General features: G+C 42.2%; 1 protein-coding gene across 2 annotated transcripts in view; it reads left to right on the forward strand.

Moving 5' to 3' along the window:
• DENND2B (DENN domain containing 2B) overlaps positions 1 to 25,031 on the forward strand; it is a 183,802-nt gene that overhangs the window by 118,472 nt on the left and 40,299 nt on the right. For both annotated transcript variants that reach the window (XR_011047933.1, XM_068397872.1), the window contains exons 6-12: positions 8,132 to 8,280; positions 10,946 to 11,161; positions 15,606 to 15,702; positions 16,644 to 16,688; positions 19,044 to 19,228; positions 19,855 to 19,964; positions 22,311 to 22,380. Coding sequence is in view for 1 of the 2 variants with exons in the window: in XM_068397872.1 (XP_068253973.1) it covers positions 8,132 to 8,280; positions 10,946 to 11,161; positions 15,606 to 15,702; positions 16,644 to 16,688; positions 19,044 to 19,228; positions 19,855 to 19,964; positions 22,311 to 22,380 (872 nt within the window). In the remaining variant the exon portion in view is untranslated. The remainder of the gene's footprint in view (positions 1 to 8,131; positions 8,281 to 10,945; positions 11,162 to 15,605; positions 15,703 to 16,643; positions 16,689 to 19,043; positions 19,229 to 19,854; positions 19,965 to 22,310; positions 22,381 to 25,031) is intronic.

Genomic DNA, 25,031 nt, shown 5'->3' on the forward strand with positions numbered 1-25,031 from the left:
AGCAGCTGACAGCTTCAGTGGCTGCCTTGACAGATAGAGCTGAAGCAGTCTAGAAAGGAAAGCAATGACCCAAGAAATATTGCTCTGGGATCTCTAAAACCAGGATGAGTTTCTGAATGGGATCTTGTTGGTAGACTCCTGTTGGGAGTGTCTTGCAATCCGTGGTCCCAGGGGCAGCTGGCCCTCCTGGGCAGGGTTTCTTATCACAGAATCACAGAATGGTTAGGATTGGAAGGGACCTCTGGAGATCATCTAGTCCAGCCCCCTGCTAAAGCAGGTTCACCTAGAGCACGTTGCACAGGGTCTCATCCAGGCAGGTTTTGGATATCTCCAGAGGAGAAGACTCCACAACCTCCCTGGGCAGCCTGTTCGAGTGCTCCCTTCTGCTCTCTGGACCTGTTCAGTGTCATGTTTAGGAGATTTTAAGCCCTTTCAATAGCTGGATACTTCTCTTGACAAATATTTTTTGCACTTTAAGAGGAGTTTGATTAAGTTGCTGTCATCAGTCTCTGTGCTTTGGGAGGTATATAATTGAACCTCGTTACAATTGTCACCCAAGGTGACTGAAAAGTGAAACAGTGTAGTTATACACAACTGTTTAGCTGTTTCCCTCTGTCAATTTGAGTATCTCACTTCAGTTTGGGGAGAATCAGCTTCTTGTTTACTTCTGCACTGTAGCAGGACAACTAGTTCTGGGTTTGCATGGGCCTTCTTGACAGTCAGAGAGTTGAGTGAAAAATAAATCTTATAAAGCCCCTGTCAGATTGGCACCAGGCCTAGAAAAGTTCATATTTGTTGGAGTAAAATCATATCCACCTAAGTCTTGTATACAGGTTTCAGATAATCACTCAGGAAGCAAAACGTCTTTCTTTTGGTGTAGCAATCTCTCCTTGAAATTAGTGAGGGCCAGGTTGCTGTTGTACTTGGGTAAGTACAGTCTTTTCCAGAGGTATAACAGACAAATCTGGGTGTCTCAGCTATTTCCCAATACGTCAGAACTCATAAGAGAGAAGATGGAGCAATATGTCTCAAATCAGCATTATTAAGGGCAGTGTACCCCAGGTGGGTGCCTGAGCAGTTAAAATAGGCAGGTGTGGACCTACAAGGAAGATCCTGAGTGTGGAGGGAATGTCGGTGGCTTAACCTTCCCTGTGGAGACCGGAACAGCAGATCACTCCCTTTATCCGTCCTATTAGGGATCTCATCTCTCCTAAACCGATTAGTTGTTTTGCATTCTGATGTAAATTGGACATAGTGCATGTCATGTAACAAATGGGATGATTTAGCTGTTTTACTGAATCCTCCATTGTGTGTGCCAAGAGCTGCAGAAATGATGACTGAGGTCCAGTTGGAAGATGTTCCAGCTTGACATTGCGTTCAAATTAGAATGTTTGCAAAGTTCTTCCAGTAAATGTGGAAAAAGGTTAAAAAGACAGCAAGCTGATCTTTCCAGTAAAATCCCATCATCACATGCCACATTAACGCCTGTCATGCTTTCGTATCGCATTATTGTCTGTCATATTGTCATCTGACATCAAAAGGGTTGTACAAATCTTGGAGAAACTGGAATTGCTGAGCTGCTGTGAAGCTGAAGCAAACTTGGAGAGATTGCATCTCTGCCAGCAGTGCTGTGCTAGTTGCTTCTCTGAAAACATTGAGTTTTCAGTCAGACCCTTACCAGGAGGTCTCTGGATAGTTGTTACTCAAAGACAGAGCTAGGATTGATACAAAATGATGATGCAGGCAGTAATCAGGAAAATGTATGTTCCTGTCTTCTTCCATGCCCCCAGTCTGCCTCTAACGGTCTGTGAGTTTTTGGAAAGTGTAATAGTGGCAATTTTAATAATAGACGCTGTAGGGTAATGGCAGCCAGAGCACATTAAATCAAACCATATCCATATGGGCCTGTCAAAAAAAGGTCAAATACTCTAGTTGTCTGATCCTATTGGTGATCACCTGCTGCTTTGATGCTACGTTGGGATACGTGGAGTTCAGGTTTTTTTAATAATCATTTCATGCTTTATTGAGATCCCCATTTTTCTCTGTGGAGTCTGTCTCACAGCTATACCATCCACTACAGCTTCTTTTGACAGTCTCTGTCAGCTTTATTGTCTGGTTTTCTAGTCAATGCTGCAGGTTAGTAAAACAGAGTAAAATGACCATGAAGCTGCTTTCCCAAATCCTAGTATAAATGCAGAGACTGTATTGAAGTCAGCAGGGTTAAACCTCTGTGAAGTGCAAGCAGTTCAGGCATGCTGATGCTGTACTGTGCTAACAGTTGCTCATCAGATATTTTTATGCACATGATTTTGGACTGAGTGTTAAATGCATGATTTTTGGGGGTGAAATTTCTTATTCATTTATCAGCCATGCTAATTCTTCTCCATCTAGTGCTTCGTTCTGATTACAGCTCTAAGCTCTTGCAGTCCCTGCAGAGATAGCAGGGAGCTGAAAGTATCTATCATCTGCAGTGTTTCTTCTGCTTATTGCAAGGCAAAGTGAAACTGGAAAATTCAGAAAGCACAGGCTGTTGCCTACAAACTCCATGGACCAGGCCTCAAAAGAGCTATCACATTTTAGACTTGTCACTCTGCATGTTGCAGATGCTGTACTACTTTTCTGAGAACATGGAACTGAGCTGATACACCGGGTGGTAGGATTATAAGCAAGTAATGGTCTGTAACTTAGTACTGCTCAGCAACAGCTTTTCAAAGCAGCTATAATGTGTCTTAGCTGTAATTTGATATTGAAATAGTTCCTCTTTCTACCAATTCCTGGGGTAAATTCCTCAGCTGAGATGCACAGTTGCAGCTTCTCTGATGTTGAAAGAGCTCATCTATGTACTAAAGATCTAAGCTCAGATACTTTATGAGAGTGTGGAGATTTTGTGGTTTTCATCTATTTGATCTGAACATGCTCATAAACATCCCAGTGGCTGAGTTTTCCTCCAGCACTGGCAGTGTGAATCTGCGTTTGTGTAATTTTATGAATAAAATGAATGAGTAACGCATATTCAGAACGCACCTGGATTCTCACCGTTGAGCAGTGCTTTGGACTTAAGTGCCCAGAGATGCTGGGGAGCTGTGAGTCTGCACAGCGCATGAATCCTGTGCTGTTCCCTCACGCGGGGCTTGCACTCAGAGGTTCATTCCCATTGCCTCCTCTTCGACAGCAGCAGAAGCAGAATTCCCCAACCACCCTTTTCTGCTCGCTTCTTCCTTGCCCAGTTGTATTTTATCTTAATCTTCTGCAAGGGCTTGTGTGCACCAAATGTGTGTGAGCTGGATGAATTTGGCTTTGTCTACAACTGGACGGAGGCCATGGGCAGAGGGCAAAAAAGGTAGTTCAAGGATTTGTAGGTGCAATCAGATGGATTATGTGTGGAAAGGAGTTGATGTTGCACCTTGTGTCTGTTGTTACAGAAACACTGCAAAAGGTTGAGGGGATAGGCGCCACAAGCATCAGAGGTTCTTACAGATTGCTCACTTGGGTGTTTCTACTTGTCTGTTATTCAGTCCTGATTCTGCCTATCTGGGCCTCTTTTCCTGCCCATTTATTGCCACTGTTTCCAGCTCCTTGCCTCTGGAGGCATGTGCTGCTTTTTCCCAAGTCTCTCCTGGGATGGCAGCTGAAGCATTCATCTCCCAGTTCATTATAATGTAAAATACATTAATTGCCCTGTATTTTGTGCACATGCTCTAGTATGCAGGAAACACATACTTTGTCATTTGTGAGGTGCTAACTCTGTCTAACTCAGCCGTACGGCTCAGGGGCCTGGGCTTTCTATGTAGCCAGCACAGCAGAGAAGGCGGCGGGCTGCTAGCTTGGGCACTCAGCATCGCTCTCTGGAGACAGTATCTCCTCTGCGAACACTGGCTCCTAATTTAGGCACTCGAGTTAACACAAGTTGATGAGCCCTTTCCCTTACTGTATACCTGCTGTTTGATTCTTCTCGTTTCCTGGCAGTGCAAAAGGCAGGAGTTATAATCAGCACTCAGTGAATCGCTTAATTCCTCTGATAATTACTTCTCCCATTTAGAAAGAAATGATGCATTTCCCTGCTTTCTGCCATTTATAGAGAAATGTCTGCCTGCATCTTTTCCCTCCCGGCCCAGCCCTACTTTTCACTCCTTTCTCAGCATGAGACAGGCTTGCGGAGTCTGCCTCTGCTTCCCATTTGCCACGTGTGAGAGGCTGAGCAGAGGAACATTGTGTGCTGCCTCAGGACTCGGTGGGGCTGACTCGTGGAGCATCATGGAGTGAGGAATTGCAACCGCTAGAGGAAACTCATCAATGCTTAAGCTCAAGGCACTGCAGTCCTCAGGACTTTTTCTAAAGATCACTGATTATTTTATCTTCCCCCACCCCCGGCTATGGACCAATCATTAAATTGCCTGTGAGATCTTCTGAAGATAAATGTCGTGTAGATAAATGTCCCGTGTTAACTCAGAAGTTCGGTACATAGAATTAAGAGAATGGGAAACTTGAACAAAAATGCTTATAAAGGGAAATGATCTGGAAGCAGAAGTGGTGATTAGAGACAGTATTTGCCAAAGGCTTGCTATTTCCATATGCATTCTGGGGATCTGATTCATCTTCCTTTGAAGTCAGCGATAGTCTGCTGTTGTCTTGTGTGGCAGTTGGATCAGCCTCATTAAGACAAGCCTGGCCTCTGTACTGCATAACGTTTCTCCTTCTGGCTTCCCATAGACACATCCATATAGAATGAACAAGGATGTTTCCTTGCTCTTTCGTTGTACATGTGTTTTCCTTTTGCAGCAAATCTGAATGAATGCAAAAGCACTGAAGCTTGCGGATTGTGAACACTCCTTGCCTGGGTCTTGGCACTAGAGAAGTGATGGTGTTGAGAAATGCAGAGATCAAAGCTGCAAACCTCTGAGCCAGCCCAAAAATGAAGCTTTCCTCATTTTTGTGCTGCAGCAGCAATAGCAGCCACCACCACAGCCCTTCCCCAGAGCCTCACTCCAGTGTGGGACCTGCATCTGCTGGTGGCCATCAGTTCCCAGGTCTTTCTCCCATGGGAAGGAGTCACAGTGATAAGGTCAAATGCTGCTTTAAGGCAGTTCAGGGTACCCTTACACATCTTTTTAGCTTGCTGGCCATCTTGGGTTCCTTGTCACTTGTCCTTCCTACTCTTGGCACCCAGAAACCAGTCTGTCTGGGCTGCCTAGTGTTCTTTTTGCATATCTGGTCTTTTGGTCTCATCCACCAGGGAGAGCATATATACTAAAAAAGGGTGGTTGTCTAAGGTTTGAAAATTACTGAAGACCTAGACAAATAAATTACCTCTTTTAGTTCACTGGCTGAACCAAATACTGTGTTCAAATGCCAAATCAACAAAACCAGGTTGCTTCAGATTGAACAGACTATTTCATTATTAGAAATTTGGTGGGGAAGTTTATTCTTTGCAAAAAAAAAAAAGAATAGGTGAGGCATGTTTGGTCTCAAGACGTAATTTCAAAATGAACAAAAACCCCTGAAACAATTTTATTTTTAAGCAAATGAGAAAAATAAAAGAAACAATTGTTCTTGAACAGCAAGACAGTCATCTGAAGAAACTCTCACAACTCTAGGGAAAGGGTTAAAATCCCTGTGGTGTCTCCACTGACCTCCACATTACACTGAAGAGGAATTTGGCCTGAGCTTTCTTTTGGTAGAGAATCTGAGTCAGAAAAGCAGCCTCTGCTCATGATTCCTTGCTCCTCCCTCTCCTCTCATCCAAGACTTCTCTGGGCCTGTTTCTATACTTAATATTTTAGGTCAACATTAGTAATGTTGAGTTTGACTGGGTTCAGGTAATTCTGTTTTACATTGTGTCTTGGAAAGAGAATCACCCTAAAACTTTTAAGTGCTTTACATTTTAAAAAAGGTTTCTTTTCAACTGATGGGCTTGTTTCTGCTCAGGAGTTTGGATGCTATGCAGACTAATGTAATAGCATTTGTTTTCACAAGGAAGCATATGTTTAAGCACTGTCTATGTAGCTGAGTATTTTGAAATCTGTTAATCCATTCTAAAATGCTTGCTTGACCTATACTTGACTTGGGCTTACAAGAAATTTTATTATGCTAGTACAGTCCAATTAGCTGTGAGTAAGCAGCAGCATTTTGCAAAGTTGGCCATTTATTGTTGTTATGATTATCATATCTAGAGCTCTAGAGTTTACAAGTAACAGAATTACTGTGCAATATCTATTTATTTTTCTTCCTGCAGAAGGAATCAATCAATTCCATAGTCCTCCCAGAACATTTGTTGTTTTAAATTTTTGTAGGAATATTTGTTGCTAAAGATTTATCCTGTTCATTGCATTAATCAAAAGGTCTTTCTTCTAAGTACCCCACGCACCTGAAGGTGTTCTTTCCATGTGGCATATGGATTGACCATGATGGTAGTGCAGCCTCTAGAGTTAGATTCCCTCTGGATGAAATAATAAGCTGTGATTGCCAATTCAAACATTCTTCAAGAGCAGCAGTTATTCAGGCTTCTAATTAAAACAAAGCTGAAACATTCACTCTTGTGCTTATATTTAACTAGAAATCTTAGTATGATGCACTACTGAAGCAAAACTGTATTTTTACTTGTATTGTGAATATGTGAACTTGCTAAGCAAAAGCTCTTATCACTGTAATTGACGAATCAAGGGGTCTCATGCTTCCAGGCTTAACAATAAAGTAGAAACACAAACTACTTTTTTTTTTCTTTTGTACAATGAGGAAATGTAATATTCTGTCTAGAACAAAAAAAATCCCTAGCAGTCAAAAGAACTGGGTATTAATCCAGGCCTTCTCTCATTGAAAACACCTATGCCTTAACTGTCATCTCTGTAAAAATGGTGAATATTTTCTGTAACACTGTGAATAATAAACCATGCTATAGTTTTCTGTCCTCAATTGTTAATTGATATAGTATGATGTAGTAAACCCTGAATTTCTTATATTTAATAGCTTGTATTGCAACACATATTGTACTAAACCCATGAGTTTTAGTGTAATCTTTAGATATAAAACCAAAAGCAAGTTGGTTCAAAAGCTTTGAACTTCCTGTTTCTGCAAGTTCAGGTCTCGAATTTGAGTAGATTACTTTTTCTGGGATGATTTTCTGTGTGAGATGGTTGGAAAACTGTGTTCGAAAAACCTGAGGTCCTAAATCAGTTGCTGGTTATGAACTGTCTGAAGAAATGGATACAAAATGTTCATTTTACTGATGGCACTCATTCATCTTCATGCTTCTTAGTTCAGTGAGAGGTTTAGTGAGTTCAGGAGTTTTGAGAAGATGGTGGGCTATTCCACTGGTCCTTAGGCTGCTGAAGGGTATTGGATCTCACTTAAATCTGGACTATAAATTTTGGTTCTGGTTTTCAAATGCTAAAAATTCAAAGACTGCAGTCTGCTTTTTGATGTTTTTTTTTCATTTATGTCATATCTAGTGATTAACTGTTCAAGCCTCTATATATGACTGGCAGTATGAGTTTCCTTTTGGGAGACAGTAATTTTACATAAAGTGAAATGAATAGCTGCTTAATTAGCAGGCATGATGTGTTTTAAAGAACGCTTTGAGGATGCAGTATGGTCAGGGCAGAAATTCTTCCCTCATCTTTTACATTTTCCAATCTTCTCTCTTGGCACTGCTGAGCTGAAGTGTTTATTCTTTCCTTGCCTTCTCTCAGGGGTAGAGAAAACTGAAGGTAGCATCAAATAAAAGTTGTCTTATTGTCTGTAAGGGTGGTATGTTGAGAACAGTTATTTATTGCTATTCATTTCACCCTGTGAGTGGCTGCTATAGATTTATAAAATCTACTGATACACTTTAAAGTAGTTATGTGCCTTAGCTTTTATATATCAATAAATTTTCCACAGCTGTGGATGCTCAGAAGCACGTCTTGTGAAATCTTTGCATTTTATTAAAAAAAAAAGCAGTAAAAAAAAAAGCGAAGAAACTTGTCGACCTCATAGCCAAGTTCTCTTCCAAATACTTCCAGCTGCAGCTAGAGGGATGAGTCATGCTGAAAGCCGAGGAGCTTTTCTAAAAGCCTTTCACTTGGTTCACATGATTTTTATTTTTTTTAACTTTACATTCCTGTCTGTTTTTCTTTTCTTAAAAAAAAACGTGAAGGCGAGTCACCCAAGGAAAACCCGTACGAGGATGTGGAGCTGAAAGGCCGTCATGCGGGCCGAAAATCCCATCAGCTCTTGGAGAATTCCCTAGATTCTTTGCACAGGATGTGGACGCCGCAGGACAGGAAATACACATCACCTCCCCAGGTAACGGCATGACGGCGCCGGTCTTTCTGTGCTTGAAGCTTATTTAAAACTTTTGCAAGAAAATCAGTCATGGCATAGGAGGAAGAGCAAATGCATAGATCGTTGCTGGGAATGCTCTTGGCAGCTGTAGCGCAGCTTCTCAGTGCTGTGCTGCAGAAGCTGATGGCTCTTTGTGCTGGCTACAGCCTGATGAGTTTAAGCAGAATCCTTCCACTGGTTGGTTGTGAACTGAATCTGGCCCTAAATTATTTGTATGGCTGCACCTCTTTGTGAATTGCCTCGACATTTGCTGCTGGGCTTTTAGTTAGGGACAGGAGACAAAAAGTCAGCTGCTTAATCTTGCCCACGGGTTGTTACATGAGGCCTATTGTGACTTTGCTAATGTGAAGTACGTAGCGTGGCATGTTTTATTGTAAAATGGAGAAGGCCAAGTATGCCCCCCCCAATAAATAAATGAATTATAAAATAATCAGAAAAACCTGAGTGTCTGCATTTAACAAGGCTGTAAAAGTTGTGTTTACAGCATAAAGTAAAAGACCATGAAATCCGCAGACTTTCCATTTTGTGGGGAATTTTCCAAAGCAATCTGTTTTTTTTGTGAATGCTTTAAAATGCCAGGTTGCTTTGTTGTTTATGGGATCATTGTGTTCATAAGGAAAAATATAAATTTCATCACATAGTTAATTTTGAGATTCAAAACACTTTTTAAAGGAACTTTGTTTTGTACCGAATCAACAGAAAATTTGCAGTTGAACAAAAGTTCACAACAATTTACATTTTTCTCTTGTAAAGAGATCTAGAACAAAGCTGAATATATTTTCTTTCACTTACTTTGTGTGCATGTGAGCATCACAGTCCAAGAGACAAAAGAAGTATCACCAGAATTCTTAGTATGCACCTAACACGTCATTTGTAAAACAGGAGTGTTTTCAGCAAAGCTACTGAAAAGGGATTAAGTGGAAAGTAGTAATCAGGCAAAGTAAGGAGAAACAAACTGCAGCCACAAAGATAACCTCGTAATGAGAGACGTACTATGCATAAAAATTATTTTGGGCTCTCTGTGTGTTAACAGGAATTGTGTAGCATCTAGAGAATCCAACAGGGAGTACCATTAGGGTAGGAACCATATAGGTCCATGGTAAGATACTGTTCGTTGTTCTCTGTTTTACACAGGGTGACCAGGTGACCAAAGAATATACAGATTAAAACAACTTCTGTAAAGTTGCTCAGTAAATAAGCACTCTCTGGTATCTTTGCAAGAGGGCTATCTTTATTCTGGTAGCTTCTTTTTAAAATGCTGCCTGGAGTTTCCTGTGAGGAGTCAGCCCTGCCATAATTGCGCTGTCATTGCGCTGATATATAAAGCAAAGAGACGCTAAAAGCAGGTCAACTATGGGTCTGGGTAATTCTCCAATGACCAGAAATAGAAAAGTCTCAATTTTCTGAAGAATGGCAGCTTTGGCAATGATTTATCACCAGTTTTTCCAGCATAGCAACATAGCTATATTAGCAACATGACTTTTCAGTCGTGGATGATGATAAACAAGATGCAAGAGACCAGAAGGTCAGCAGGCTTTCAACAGTCATCTCCAAAAAGAATTCGTTTCCTTAAAGTATAGACTGCTGCAGATTTTCCTGGCACGCTAACCTGTGGTAAGCAGAGACCTCAGAAACACTGGCTTGTGGTCATTTTGAATCCCACTGTGTCTTCTCCTTTCCCATTCGTTACTTTCGGTTTTTGAAGTCATCCAATATAAAAAGAATGTTTTATTGATGACATTGTGTTTGTGATGCAAAACCCATATGTACAGAAACACCTATGCTTAATCCCAGATAGGGTGGTGCTGTAATAGGTAAGCCCTCCAAGTAGAACAAGTGGGACTTTGATTACTGCAGGTTTATAGCTTGTAATACCGCTAATAGAATATTAGGAAATGCCGAGTGACAGCTGTTTGACATAATAGTACTTTTTTCTAGACATTCTTACAGTGTTTGTGAGGAGAAGGCAGGGACCCGGCCTTGCCAGCCTGCCAATTAACTTCCCTGAGAGCTGGGCAGAGCTGCTCCAAAGAGCCCCATTTTTTTAAAGACAGCTGTTACTTGATGCTTAATCCTGTCAGTGAGATTTTCCCTTCACCCTGCAATGATAACAGTTTCGTATTTTAAAGGAAATTCTTTGCAAATGCAGGACAAAGCTGTAACTGTGCCTCTGCATATTGGCAGATCTTAAAACATCCTAACATCATGGAAATACAACAAGCTTGATCTTCTACTTTCTTTCTCTAGGATAAAATGGCAACCTTAATGTAATTGCTCTTGATTTTCACTACTGCAAGTGAAAGAGATGCATCAGGCCCATCGGGTCAGTTTTCTGATGTTAGCCAAGCCTTTAAGTGAGGTTTGAAGGCTCACAGAGTTGATGTGATGTGGGTGCATGGAAATGCACCAAAGCCAAAAGTACTATTGTTTTATTTGAACTTTAAAGTCTTAGATATTGACGCCTGTCTTTTCATTTTGACCTTAAACGCTGTCTTCGCACATATCCCACAGAGCAGTGGCTCGCTTGGCATGATGTCCTTGTGTAGCCACCACTCAATCAAAGAACTGCTTCTGCACTAAGTGTTGCTGAGGAAGGGAAGAGCTCAAGCTATTCTTTTTCCTGCAGCTACCTTCGAAGGCCAGCAGCCAGTCTCTGCGCATCGGGAACTGGTCAGAAAGGAAGAGCCACCGCTTACCACGGCTGCCCAAGCGGCACAGCCATGATGACATGCTGCTTCTGGCTCAGCTTGGCATTCCCTCCTCCCCTTCCAGCCTCAATGAGGACAGCCTGAGTACCACAAGTGAGCTGCTGTCTACACGGCGGGCCAGGAGGATCCCAAAGGTACTGGCAGGGTGATCGGGCTTATGCTGTGGATAGGTCATCTATCTGCAAGAGCTTGCAAACTTCTATCCAGTCTTTAGCCATCACTGAAAGCTCTTTTTGAACCCTGAAGGAAAATTGAGATCATAACAAAACCAGTAACTCTCAGAAGCCAAGACATACTCCTTTTTTACATACAGCTGTACTTTGAAAATATTTTCCCTAGAAATGGGTAACTCTGCCCTGGTCCAAGACTAGCAAACATCTGATTGCCATCCTTGCACAGAGTTGATTTGAAGCCAGTTCTGTTTTCCACACTTTTCGTTAAGGTCTGTGGGCCAGAGCATTCTTGTGTACCTAACTTCATGACTTTGAATGGGTAATGGTCAGGCAATCATTATTTATAACATGCAGCAGCATCTGAAGTGGTTTTTTTCCCCATCATTTGTTTACTAGTCTCAGGAAAATAACTGCCTAATATGTTTCCCTTCATTTATTCACAATCTACCCCATCCTGATAACCCTGTTATCTTGATGGATTTGAAGTAAAAATTAATTTTCCATTTTTCAAGGAGTTTTCCAATTCAAAATGGGATGTGAAAAAAACCCAAGCCACCAAACAACAAAAAAACCTAACAAACCTTTACTAGTACAATAGCAAGAGAGCAGGGGGGGAGAACTGCCGATATATTTATTTTTGGCTTGTGAACAAAGTTGATTTTTATTGTATATTCAGCTCTTTCCTGTTCTTATTAGAGAGCATATTTTAAAGTACATGGCTGTAAATACTGTGAGTAGAGGGAGATTTTTATGTTTCTGTCAATTAGTCTGAAATTCTGTCTAAGCAGGAAACAAACAAAAAGGAGGAAGTTAATCGTATGTCCTTAATATTTACTGTATTTTTACTTTCTTGGAATATACTGTTTTACTGCACAAATGAGCATACATCTGTGAAGGAAGTTACAGAGTAACTTACAGACTAGCTTCCTACTTGGTTCTGAGTAAAACTTGCAAAGTTTGGCTGTTAGTTTTGTACTCAACTTACTTTTTTTTTATTTGTTTAAGGGACAGACATACTCCTCATATGAAATTATGTTTTCAGCATATGAATATTCATAGTTTTATCATAAATCTTTGATAATTTCTATTTTTGACCACTCTAGCTCCTATAATCACATATTACTGGAGAATCTCAGCTTTCTATTGAGAAAACGTTAGTTATTAGAGGGAAAAACTTGAACCTGAGAAACTCCTGTTCTGTACCATCCCCAGTGATGCTTTGTGAAGCAATATCCAAATGCTTTAAACATCTGGGCTTTCCTCACCGCAGTGCAGGTATTTTACCCCTGATGAGGTAGCTCAAGCCAAGTGCCAAGCAGCACAGCGAGGGGAGTGAAAAGTCCCAGCAAGACCCCTCACTCCTGGTTCCTGAAGCCTTGTTTAGTGCTTACGTGCAGGTGTTTCTGGGCTGGCGCATGCGCTGGAGCTGGGTAGGATTTCATCCTGCTGGCTCTCTCATGGTGCTGTGCAAATTCCCAGTGGGCAGAGCCAGGTACACAGCCACAAGCAGAGAAGTTCCATCTGAGCCTTGCTGGTGGGTAGCACATTGCTCAATCAGCATGTAGAGGCACAATCCCTAATACTGCTTCAAGCAAGAGAACAAGCAAGGTTTTTAACATTTCAAACTGTCCGTTCTGGGCCAGACCCTCTTCCTCTCTTGGAGGGGTTGTGTGAGGTTTTTGTTCCAGTCTGTGCTCTGTTACTGACTTTCTACTGGGGCTATGGCGAATTAGTTTCTCTCACTGAGTTTATTTCTCTCTGCAAGCTGAGGTAAAACAGCTTTTGCAAATTGTATTATAGTTCTATGAATGAAGCTGCTATGGAATGAAATATACTATTCCTAACTCATAAAAACATTATGAAGATTAATTGCTCCATATTTATGGCTCTCCAGAAGTTAAAATGTTCTCTTTAATTACGAATTCTTAGTAATCCCAACCTCTTGTTGAAGGCACTTAACACAAGTTACCCCGTTAATATTTTCCATTGTCTCAGATTTTTTTGGATAGACAGTTATTATCTGCATTAGCCCTACTGAGGAAAGTCATAAAGATGATTGATTACCTGGAGTTAAAATTCTGGCTAGTGCTAGTTAAAGCCAGCTAAAGCCAGCACTAGTAGCTAACCTTAAAATACTTTTGTAGTTAAGGATAAGATTGGAGAAAGTTAGATACAGCACCTCTGAAGTAAGGTAAGTATAGCAAGAGTTGGAAAGGGGAGGGAGGAGAAGTCCATATGGGCCAGATCCTCAGGTGATATGATGTAGCTTCAAAGCAGCTGGTTCACTCTGTACCTGAAAAGGCTTTAAAAAGTTAGGGCTAGCTCTTTCTGTGCTTATTTGAACACACTAAAATCTCAGTTCAGAGAGGTACTAACACATATGTTACTCTCATATTCAAAATGAGAATATGAACTTAAGGTCCATGAGAGTTTGGCAAAGGTGGATATGGCTAATGGATCATTGTTACTTAGATAATGCAAGTGAAGAGAGAAGGAATAGCATAGACAGAGAGGAAGGAGGTGGTAGAGGATAACAGCTACCTTTGAATTGGACCAATTAAGCAATCTGGACGTCCATAAATCCATGGGCCCTGATGGGATGCACCCGTGGGTGCTGAGGGAGCTGGCGGAAGTCATTGCTAGGCCACTCTCCATCATCTTTGCTAAGTCGTGGGCAACGGGAGAGGTGCCTGAGGACTGGAGGAAAGCGAATGTCACTCCAGTCTTCAAAAAGGGCAAGAAGGAAGACCCGGGGAACTATAGACCGGTCAGCCTCACCTCCATCCCCGGAAAGGTGATGGAACAACTTGTCCTTGGTGCTGTCTCTAGGCACATCAAGGATAGGGGGATCATTAGGGGCACTCAGCATGGCTTCACCAAGGGGAAGTCATGCTTAACCAACTTGATAGCCTTTTATGAGGACGTAACCCGGTGGACAGATGATGGTAAAGCTGTGGATGTGGTCTATCTCGATTTCAGTAAAGCATTTGACACGGTCTCCCACAGCATCCTCGCAGCTAAACTGAGGAAGTGTGGTCTGGATGATCGGGTAGTGAGGTGGATTGTGAACTGGCTGAAGGAAAGAAGCCAGAGAGTGGTAGTCAATGGGATGAGTCCAGTTGGAGGTCTGTGTCTAGCGGAGTCCCTCAAGGGTCGGTACTGGGACCAGTTCTATTCAATATATTCATTAATGACTTGGATGAGGGATTAGAGTGCACTGTCAGCAAGTTCGCTGATGACACAAAACTGGGAGGAGTGGCTGATGTGCCGGAAGGCTGCGCAGCCATTCAGAGAGACCTGGACAGGCTGGAGAGTTGGGCGGGGAGAAATTTAATGAGATATAACAAGGGCAAGTGTAGAGTCCTGCATCTGGGCAAGAACAACCCCATGTACCAGTACAAGTTGGGGGCAGACCTGTTGGAGAGCAGCGTAGGGGAAAGGGACCTGGGGGTCCTAGTGGACAACAGGATGACCATGAGCCAGCAATGTGCCCTTGTGGCCAAGAAGGCCAATGGCATCCTGGGGTGTATTAGAAGGGGTGTGGTTAGCAGGTCAAGAGAGGTTCTCCTCCCCCTCTACTCTGCCCTGCTGAGGCCGCATCTGGAGTATTGTGTCCAGTTCTGGGCCCCTCAGTTCAAGAAGGACAGGGAACTGCTAGAGAGAGTCCAGCGCAGAGCCACGAAGATGATTAAGGGAGTGGAACATCTCCCTTATGAGGAGAGGCTGAGGGAGCTGGGTCTCTTTAGCTCGGAGAAGAGGAGACTGAGGGGTGACCTCATTAATGTTTATAAATATGTAAAGGGCAAGTGTCATGAGGATGGAGCCAGGCTCTTCTCAGTGACATCCCTTGACAGGACAAGGGGCAATGGGTGCAAGCTGGAACACAGGAGGTTCCACTTAAATATGAGGAAAAACTTGTTTACGGTGAGGGTGACTGAACACTGGAACAGGCTGCCCAGAGAGGTTGTGGAGTCTCCTTCTCTGGAGACACTCAAAACCCGTTCCTGTGTGATGTGGTCTAGGCAATCCTGCTCTGGCAGGGGGATTGGACTAGATGATCTTTCGAGGTCCCTTCCAATCCCTAACATTCTGTGATTCTGTGATTCTGTAATCCTCAGGCTCATTGTGCTTTTATTGCAAATGTCTACAAGATTTTTGAAAATGAGATTTAGGTTTCTGAGTTATTTAATTGTTTTTTAAAATATATCCATAGGTAAAGGAGTGAGATGCAAAATAAGTGATTCTAACAAAGAGGATTCAAAACGAGAGATAAGAAATGCACTTTGAAATAGTAAAGACTTTGGGGGGTTCAACTGGCCTATCATCCGTGGTCAAATTCTTTGTTTGGATAGATTAATTAAAAGTCTGTTTGGTCTTACTGATTCCTCATTTTCTTATTTTTCAGCTTGTCCAAAGGATCAATTCCATCTACAGTGCAAAAAGAGGGAAAAAACGATTAAAGAAACTTTCTATGTCCAATATTGAGACAGCATCCCTACGAGGTATGACACAAGTGTCACAGCTCAGTGAATCCATTTGAATGTTACAGGATTAACAGATTCCCTTCTTTCCTTCACATATACCCCGGACTCTACTTTGTTTAGAACTTTCTCCTACGAACAATGATAACTTTCTGTCTGCAAGAGGAGAAAATGTGGTTGAGCTAAAAATAAATGAGATTCTCAGCATTGTGTATCCTATTAATCCCATGATCAGCTAGACTTACCCAGCTGCTTCTTTAGTTCACTTTTTGAGTAATTTGCATCTGTAAGTTTTGTCCAGAATTTGCTGTTTTGACCTTGTAATTCATTCATGCTTTTTCCTGGCATGTGAATGTAACTCACACTGCGCTTCAGACTGCTGCTGGAAAAGCAGGGGCCAAAAGGAAATTCAGGCTATATCTGTAGTAGGAGTACAACAGAGCTTTAATGCGATTACACCTCAGAAATACATCTTGTCATAAGGTTACTTTTGCACGTTACTCTCACTCAGGTAGGTTTGTTCTGGTGCCTGAAAATGTTGCCCAGACAGACAAAGCTCAAGGCTTACTTTGACTTCTCAAGTGCTGTATAACTTTTTTCAAAAAAAAAAAAGTCTAAAGAAGTGGAAGGGTTAAAATCCATTTTCCCAATGGCACGTTCACCTCTGTAGCTTAGGATAGATGGGGGTTCGGTGCAACCAGTTGCTGTAATGGAGAATGAATTTTGCCCTTCCATCAAAATGAAGCTATTATTCTTAAGCAAAATTGAAACTTAATCCGAGGAAAACACAATCTAAGGAGTCATTCAAACTGTTTATTTCAAGGTATTTTAAAACTGAGGAGAGAGCATGCGTGGATCACAAGGCTCAGTGTGAGCTATGATTTTTCCCAGCTTCACCACTGTAAACCAAGTTTATGTTTGCTTTGGTTTTGCATTAACTGATCCCTCTATCTCCTCTGCAGATGAGAACAGCGAGAGTGAGAGTGACTCAGATGACAGATTTAAAGGTAAGGGATCAGCCTTCAATAACTTCTAGTCGGCCACTGTCACAGACCTTATCAATGTACATTCTCCTGCTACTGCACATTATTCCTGACCATGGCCTATATTTTCCTTCCTAAACTATGCTAACGCCATTACTGCAGAGCTCACAAAGTTTCCAACACAGGAGCATGAATGTGGAAAGCAAGGACAAAATGAGCTGTGAGGATCTAACAAGTATTTGGCAACTGTGTCATATAATGAAGAACAGGACCTTTGATAGATTTGCTTTGTCAGCCACTTCACAGATGCTGATGTTTTCCAGACTGACTACTGGGTGCAAACTTAGAGGGATGAGATTGGATAAATATGCTTTCTTCTTATTCATACACTGCCTTAAGTGTTTACTGCTAGCTGCTGCTGGAGGCAAGATTCTGGGTCTTATCCAGCGTAGCAATTCTCATACTCTTTTATAGGTCTGCAGTCTCCAAATTGTAGAAATTCCTTTATCAGTGCACAGCACCTGCACAAACTCTGCTTGAGCCAGGCCAGTAAATTGGTCTCTCATTTTCAAGAGTCCTGATACACAGAGAGAACTATAAAAAAGTTGAAGGCAATAACAGATTTTGTTACTAAAAACCTATCATGTTGTTAGTAAGTGAGGGGAAAAAAACCCAAGAGTGTGGAGCTGTGGTTATAAGATAAGGGGCAAGCATTCGTGTCTATCTACTGCAGATGTCACCTGCTTACTGTTCATGCAGGAAAACTTGCTGGAAAAAAAATGTCTTAGGGAAAAAGATTTGTTCTAGATAGGTGGTGGTAAGACCACCCAAAACAGGCTGTATGCATCATTGTACAGTGATGTGTAGAAAAAGACTCATTGCTCCTTTGTAGACAGGTACCAGCCCAAAAGCACTTTCAGTTCTTTTTCTCTTTGTGTCAAAAAGCATAAGGGTTGCTTTTGCTCATAGCCCATGAAAGAAGACAGACAGGGCATGACCTCTCTCTTGTTATTGGGAGGTTATTCTGATTTCACTGGAAACTGGGAAGCTTTTTCCCCCATTGTTGTGGAACGGAGGATCTTCATTCTGATGGCTCCCTAACTCACTGCTCCTGTGTGACCTTATATTAACATTGATGCTCTCAGGGCATCCTGAGCCAAAGATCCAGTTGTCACATGTAGCATGACAGAATCCACTGGGTCCCCATCATTGGTGTGGGTGGGCTCTTTGGTTTCACCTCTTGCAAATATGAAGCACTGGCCAGCAGTATGGGGCTATCTCAAGGCAAGACAAGGCAGGTTATTTCTTGGGTTTTGGCTTTCCTAGTTGTACACTCACACCAAGACCCCAAGTGCTTTATGAAAATAATTTTTAATTTTTGTGTTGTTGAACCAGTTGTATGACGGCTGGTCATCGAGGGGTTTCCCTTTCTTTCTGTCAATTAATTACTGCTGTGATCAAGTGCTTGTGACATCTTATTTCCCTACCACAAGGGACAGTATGCCTTTTGCAAACTGTGGGCAGTGTTAGTGAACATAGCCTTAAGGGACTGACATGTGCTGCAAATAATTCATTTGCCATTGCACAGAGATCCTGGTGTGAAGAGGTGGGGAAGAGCATGCAGGGAGCTGGTTTTACTTAGCTGTTTTCACTTATTGGTCTCCCAGAACTAGTGAAGATGTTACTGGCTAGTCCGCCATAGATGTCCAGCGACAAGTCACTGGATCAAGACATCTTTGAATCAGGACTGGATGTGACCATGAATCTAAGGTTGCCCCTCATTTGAATTGGCACAAGGAAAGCAATCCTGCAGGAGGCAATTTGCACATCTTTCCTTTCCTTCCCCCTTCCCCGGAGATTGTTCCATGGCTTGTATGGACTATGCCTGTGCTGTAGAGAAGGAGAAAATACACCTTCAGTGGTTCTTAGCATAAAGCTGTGCTATGTAGGCACAGGTCACAGAACTCTTTTTCACCATTGTAAATCAGGTCCAAGTCAGGCCTGAGATGTGTCACCCTGGAGGCCCTACTGCATTTGCACACCCACATAAGGGCTTACAATCTACTCTTATGTGTGAAGAAAAAGCAGACCTTTGGCAGGGTAGCAGTTATGAACTGCAAATTATTTCAGTGACTTAGTGTTGCATCGCTTCAGTACTTGGAGAGAGTTTTGATTTATGGGTTCAATTAGTGAGGGAGGGAGACTACAGTATGAAGGTTTGCTTTTGAAAGGAGAACATGCTTGGAATAATATGCTGGCAAATTGAAAGTCCTGTATGAATGGCTGTGGCTTGCACATACACATTATAGTCCCAGGTAACAATCTCTCTTTTTTTTCTTTTCTTTCTTTCTTTCTTTTTTTTTTTTTTTTAAATGCTAGCTCACACCCAGCGTCTAGTACACATCCAGTCAGTGCTGAAGAGGGCTCCAAGTTATCGAACCCTGGAACTGGAGCTGATTGAATGGCAGGAACGGGAGTTATTTGAGTATTTTGTGGTAGTGTCACTGAAAAAGAAGCCATCTAAAAACACTTACCTCCCAGAAGTGACATATCAGTTTCCCAAGGTAAAAGAAAAATCAGATCAATAAAGTAAGTTGGAAAATTAATAAAAATCTATTTTTTAAATGGAGTTAATAATTCAGCTTTCATAATTGTTACAAAGCGATCTGTTACAAAGCGAAGGGCATACAAAAGCTGACTGAAAGATTTCCCTGTTTACAAATGTATCTTTTCCAGTGCTGGAGAGTTTGGCCTCATAGTAGGTGCTTTAAAGACTGTGTTTAAATTCAGTTTCTAAATATTTCACTTTTAACTCGTCTTGGCTACAGTAGGATTTGTTCCAAAACTCACTCAAGTCAATGGAAAGACTTTTGCTGATCTATGGCATTTACCGTGTGCTCTTGCAGCAGAAAGGAATTTGAGTTAGGACTGTGTTTTAAGTGGCCATTGTGCAACAAGAGAGTTTTGGGCAATTACAAAAAAAATTTTAAAAAACCCAGCAGTGATTATTTCTATTGTACTAGCATCTATAAGCCTGTCCTGGGGTCATGCTTCACTCTGCCAAGCACAAATAAAGAACAAGCTGATGAGCCCTTGCTCCTCAGAGCTCATTAGTAACTCCCCCTCCTGAGAGGTGCTGTGAAGCTGGCACTAACAGTAACTGACTGAACCTCAATTTTCTCCCCCGCAGCTAGAAAGACCAACCAAGCAAATGCGTGAAGCGGAGGAGCGTCTCAAGGCTATCCCTCAGTTCTGCTTTCCTGATGCCAAGGACTGGCTCCCTGTCTCCGAATACAACAGGTAAACTCTCTGGTGCTCCTCTGCTGCACAGTGCTGATGGAGTGCATCTGGAGCAGCCACAGGCTCGCCAATGCCCAATTAAGGAAATAGTTTGAGTCTTGGCCACTTCAGGCTCAAGCAGCTGTATTTAATTTTTTGAAGTTCTGTATTATTTTTCTTCCCTATTCTGCCTGCCTCACAGGCCTGTGTGGCTGAGGGGAAGAGGTTTGAAGGTTCCTCTCAGAGCTAAACCCAAAAGCATAAATGGAAGTATTTAAAATAAATCTTACAAAAGGACAGACCCCTGCCCACCACCTGCCCTAGTTATTTGCCCCAGAATGCTTGTCTAACATTGCAGGACACCTCTTCATTTGGCTCAAAGCAATGCTGTTCTGAGAATTTTTTGGAGCCCAGCTCTGTGCCAGCAGAGGAGCCCTGTCTTCCTTCCTTCAGAGATGAATGACTACAGGAGAAGGGCAAGGGAAGGGAGAACCAGGCTTGCGTTTTCTTTTTCGTTCAAAAGAAACCTCAAAAAATGTATTTTTTTTTTTTCCCCTGCATCAGTGTGTCAGAACCTGTTGATTTGAAGATGTAGAAGTAGTAGAATAGGCAGAAGGTGTAGAATCATAGAATGATTTGTGTTGGAAGGGACCTTTAAAGGTAATCTAGTCCAACCCCCCTGCAATAAGCAGGGACATCTTCAATTAGTTCAGGTTGCTCAAAGCCCCATCCAACCTGACCTTGAATGTTTCTAGGCATGGGGCATCTACAACCCCTTGTCCTATCGCAACAGGCCCTGCTAAAAAGTCTGTCCTCATCTTTCTTAGAAGCCCCCTTTAAGTATTGAAAGGCTGCAATCAGGTCTTCCTGGAGCCTTCCCTTCTTCAGGCTGAACTACCCCAACTTGCTCAGTCTCTCTCCATAGGAGAGGTGCTCCACCCCTCTGATCATTTTTGTGGCCCTCCTCTGGACCCGCTCCAACAGGTCCATGTCTTTCTTGTGCTGAAGACTCCAGAGCTGTATGCAGTACTGCAGATGGGGTCTCCCCATGTTCCCCTAGAATATGAGATAGCTTTTAAAGATGCATGGTCTGAGACATGTGTAAATGGAGTAAGACCTGTTCAGAGTGTGTCTATAGGGACTTTGAATGATGAGAAGGAACTAGCATTCACTTGCAGGAATTACTGTAACCAAGAATACGTATGGAACTTCTTATTAGCTTCCATATGGCACATGGAACATAACCATGTTATAGTTTGTGTTGCTTGGCTGTATTATTCAGTATGAGGAAGCGCCTGAATAGTGAGTTATTGAAGACACTGTAGGAGAAACGGACAACTGTGTGGGCAACATATGTATGAGAAGCACACAGCCCTGCCTACACAGCATTTCACCTCTTCTGCTGCTGCTCTCCTAGACAGACCTTTCATGAGCCCACGTTTGTGAAATAAGATATCCCTCCCATATACGGCTATAATCATATAAACCCTGGCATTCCAGCACAAAGAAAAACTGTTTTATATAATGCCATTTAAAACTTGCAAAGCAATCAGGAATGTTTCGCAGTCCAGGCACAAATTCACAGACAGAATCACAGAATCAACCAGGTTGGAAGACGCCTCAGGGATCATCGAGTCCAACCGTTGCCCTGACACCACCATGTCGACTAGACCATGGCACTAAGTGCCATGTCCAGTCTTTTCTTAAACACCTCCAGAGATGGTGACTCCACCACCTCCCTGGGCAGCCCATTCCAATGTCTAATAACCCTTTCTGAGAAGAAATGCTTCCTAATGTCCAACCTGAACCTCCCCTGGCGAAGCTTGACCCATCCCTTTTACCTGTGCTGGCTGCAATTATAGCCTTAAACTGTTGTTTTACTTCTCTGTCACAAATGGTACTTATCCTAGGATATAAAATGAGCTGGATTTTGGAAATCTGTGTTGTTTCTGGATTAGAAAATGATTTCTCTACTCTTAGAGAATATCTAAGGTTCTCCCTTTAAGAACAAAGCACAGTCCAAAGACAGGATCTAACTAAAAGGTGAGATACAGCATTTGAATACTGCCCTCAAAATCTGATTCTTGTGTTCCTTCTGCAGTACAAAGGGACTGCCATGTCACTAAAATTCAGCACCCATCTCTTTTTATAATGATAGCTAGGTTTTCCACAACTGTGCAGATATTTTTGCTCTACTGTTGATGGAATTCGTCTACAGAGTATGTCTAGATGATGGGCAGAGGGAGAGAAGACTCTCCAGTAGGTAAAATCTCTCACTGGATAAGGCAGTATCCCTTTCTAAATGATCTACCTCATAGCTATGCTGTAGTTCTGATAGTAAGATCTGGGCAATTTATTTTCTTCTAGTGAGACTTTCTCTTTCATGCTGACTGGGGAAGATGGGAGCCGGCGGTTTGGTTATTGCAGGAGGCTGTTGGTAAGTACATCACCTTCACCTCAAAATGCAGAATTCTGTTAAACAATATCTCAAAACTATAGCCTGAACTTTGAGGGTGCTCTCCTGGTTTTAAAAGAAAACAGAGTTATTCATTCTGAAATTTGGAAATGTAAGGAGCTCAAGTAAAATAAGAATCTGTAATAGCTGTCTCAATTAAATAGATCCCAAGTCTCGTAGGAAATTCATAAGAATGTGGAAAGTTTCTTTTGTGAGTGTTTACTGTTTAAATTCTTTATATTACGTGCTTTCAAGCAGAATCAGAAATACTACAACACTGCAAACAAAGGCAAATGTGGTATTTCTAAACATTTGTGAGTAGCGTTTATCTCTTAGACAGCTGCTTACATCTCCAGAGTACTCTGCCAGCACTGCCTAATCAGTCTGCAGCAGGTTCATGATGTAGGTAAATAAGCCACCCTGTCGAGTAGGAGGGCAACAATGGTAGAGAGCAGGCCACCATCACCATTTGCTCAGAACCATGCAATAAGCTGATGCCAGTGCCGGGAAGTCTAGGTTCTCAGGCTCCTTTCCAGTCCTTGTGGCCAGGGATGGTCAACTGGTGGTGCAGGGACCTGACTCAGCCTACCAAACAGTTTTGTCTTGTCACCTGGAAAATCACTAGTTACCTGATAAATTGAGAGCACTGCAGTGTGTGTGTGTTGGGGCGGTGAGGAGGAAACTGCACAAAGGCTTGCAAAGTGTATTAAGGCAGGCGAAGCACAATGCAAACAGGGATTTTGCTGTCCATCCTGCAGATCTGACTGGATAGCAGCAAAGCATACAGCAGCCCCAGCCTATATTCATCACCTCTCGGATAGGTTTGGAGCTGGTTTTGAATGACTAGGCAGGGAGCCACAGCTCCTGTACTGTTCACATGACAGTTGCCTACACTTGGTTGGAGAGCTTATATGGATATTGGATGCTGCAGGAGCATTTTGTGAACTCTGTGCAAAATGAACATCAGCAGTGTTGCAAACTTGTAAATAGGTACCCCCTATCTAAGAGAAAGGGACACTCTCACTTTCCCCTTCCTTCCCTCTCTGGCATGATTTCCCATCTTTCCAAGCAGGGAGCAGCTGCCTTCCGTAGCTTTCAGTGGCTTCCAGTAGACAGGACAACTTGCTGTCATTAGAACAGCACCCCCCATCCTACACGCTGCCTGTACCTGACCCTGCTCTTACCCTGCTCTTTGTCTATGCCAAAGCTCTGTGTTGTGCAGACAGCAGATGCTCTGTCTGGGAGGTATTGCTGTGTGTGGTTCCTCTATTTGTAAGAAGTTTCGTTTAAACTAACATAACAGAAAACTTGTTTATCAGTTCTGTGGGCGGTATTTGCCATAGGTAGCATCACAGACTTGCTTACTCTGTATAACGCAGTGTGTAAGTGTGGGCCACAACCAGGTTTATATGTGGAAAGGCAACGTCAATGAAGGCTTGTGTTGCAGTAAATCTAGGACTGGTCAGGGGGTGATTCAGAGATAGACAAGTGGAGCACCTAGAAGGTATCCTTGCTGGTGTAAATAAGCATAAGATGTAGGGCAGCAGTACAATTCAATTACTTTTTTATGTGTTGTCATTGAAAAGGATAACAAGGTATATTTGCAAAAAAATAATAAAACCTCAGAAAATGTTGGCTAGAATTAAATTATAGAATGTTTTAACTCCAACAGGTAAAGGTGATTTAAGAATTTTATATTTCTGGGAACGTTAGCAAGTTTGGAATCATGCACAGAGCTTACATTCGTGAAAAACAAAACAGTTGATCCTGGACCAGGCTGAGATTGAAATAATCAGCCACAATAAAAAAGGTGTATACACAGGAATGTTGAATTAGTTTGTCAATGAAGGATTAATGTAGGCTTTTTTTACTCACTTAAGGCTCAGTGAAATCTACTCTACATTAAAGGCAACAAAAAAATAGCACACTGACTTTCAGCTGGTGCAGAAGATAGGTTAGCATAGTAGGAAATACCAGGAACAGAATTAAATCAATATTACATACTTTTATATAAATGGTGTTTTGAGACGGCATTGGATATTGTTTTTATCCTCCACTGGCTATGGCAAAAATCAATCAACCACACAGCAAAAAATTATGTAAAAAAGGGAAAAATGAGTACTGTCTTGCTGAATCTATGTAATAATTATAAAGCCAGTTATAAAGCTGATCTACTGCTACTCTGGGAGATCACCTAACTCGGGATGTTTCACCTGGTTCTAAAACCTGACCTGCAGAAGCTGACATGTCTCATCTCACTGGTACAGCCTACCCATCAGAGGAAAGTGGAGTGATACCAATGTACTTTACCAGCTTGTCCCTTTCTGGGGCAAATTCTGCTATGCCTTCTGAGAGCAAAACTGGCACAGTCTGGTACTTAGAAAGAAAGAGGATTTTGGAAGCTGCGGAGAAACATCTCAGCATTCCTCTATCTGGGGAAATGGCAAAAGTAGCAGAGATCTGCTGTTATTTGGATCCTGCAACCTCCTTCCGTCCTCCTGGGAGAACTGGTGGAATGGGGGTTGTTACCTGAAGTGCCTTCTCCATAGGGTTCAGCTGTGCTCACAAAGCGTAACAATTTGATGTCCCCTGCAAATGTCAGTGCCTGGCTGGAACAGCCTTACTCATGTGTA

The sequence above is a fragment of the Nyctibius grandis genome, chromosome 4 (assembly GCF_013368605.1).
Source record: "Nyctibius grandis isolate bNycGra1 chromosome 4, bNycGra1.pri, whole genome shotgun sequence".
Taxonomy (NCBI): domain Eukaryota; kingdom Metazoa; phylum Chordata; class Aves; order Nyctibiiformes; family Nyctibiidae; genus Nyctibius; species Nyctibius grandis.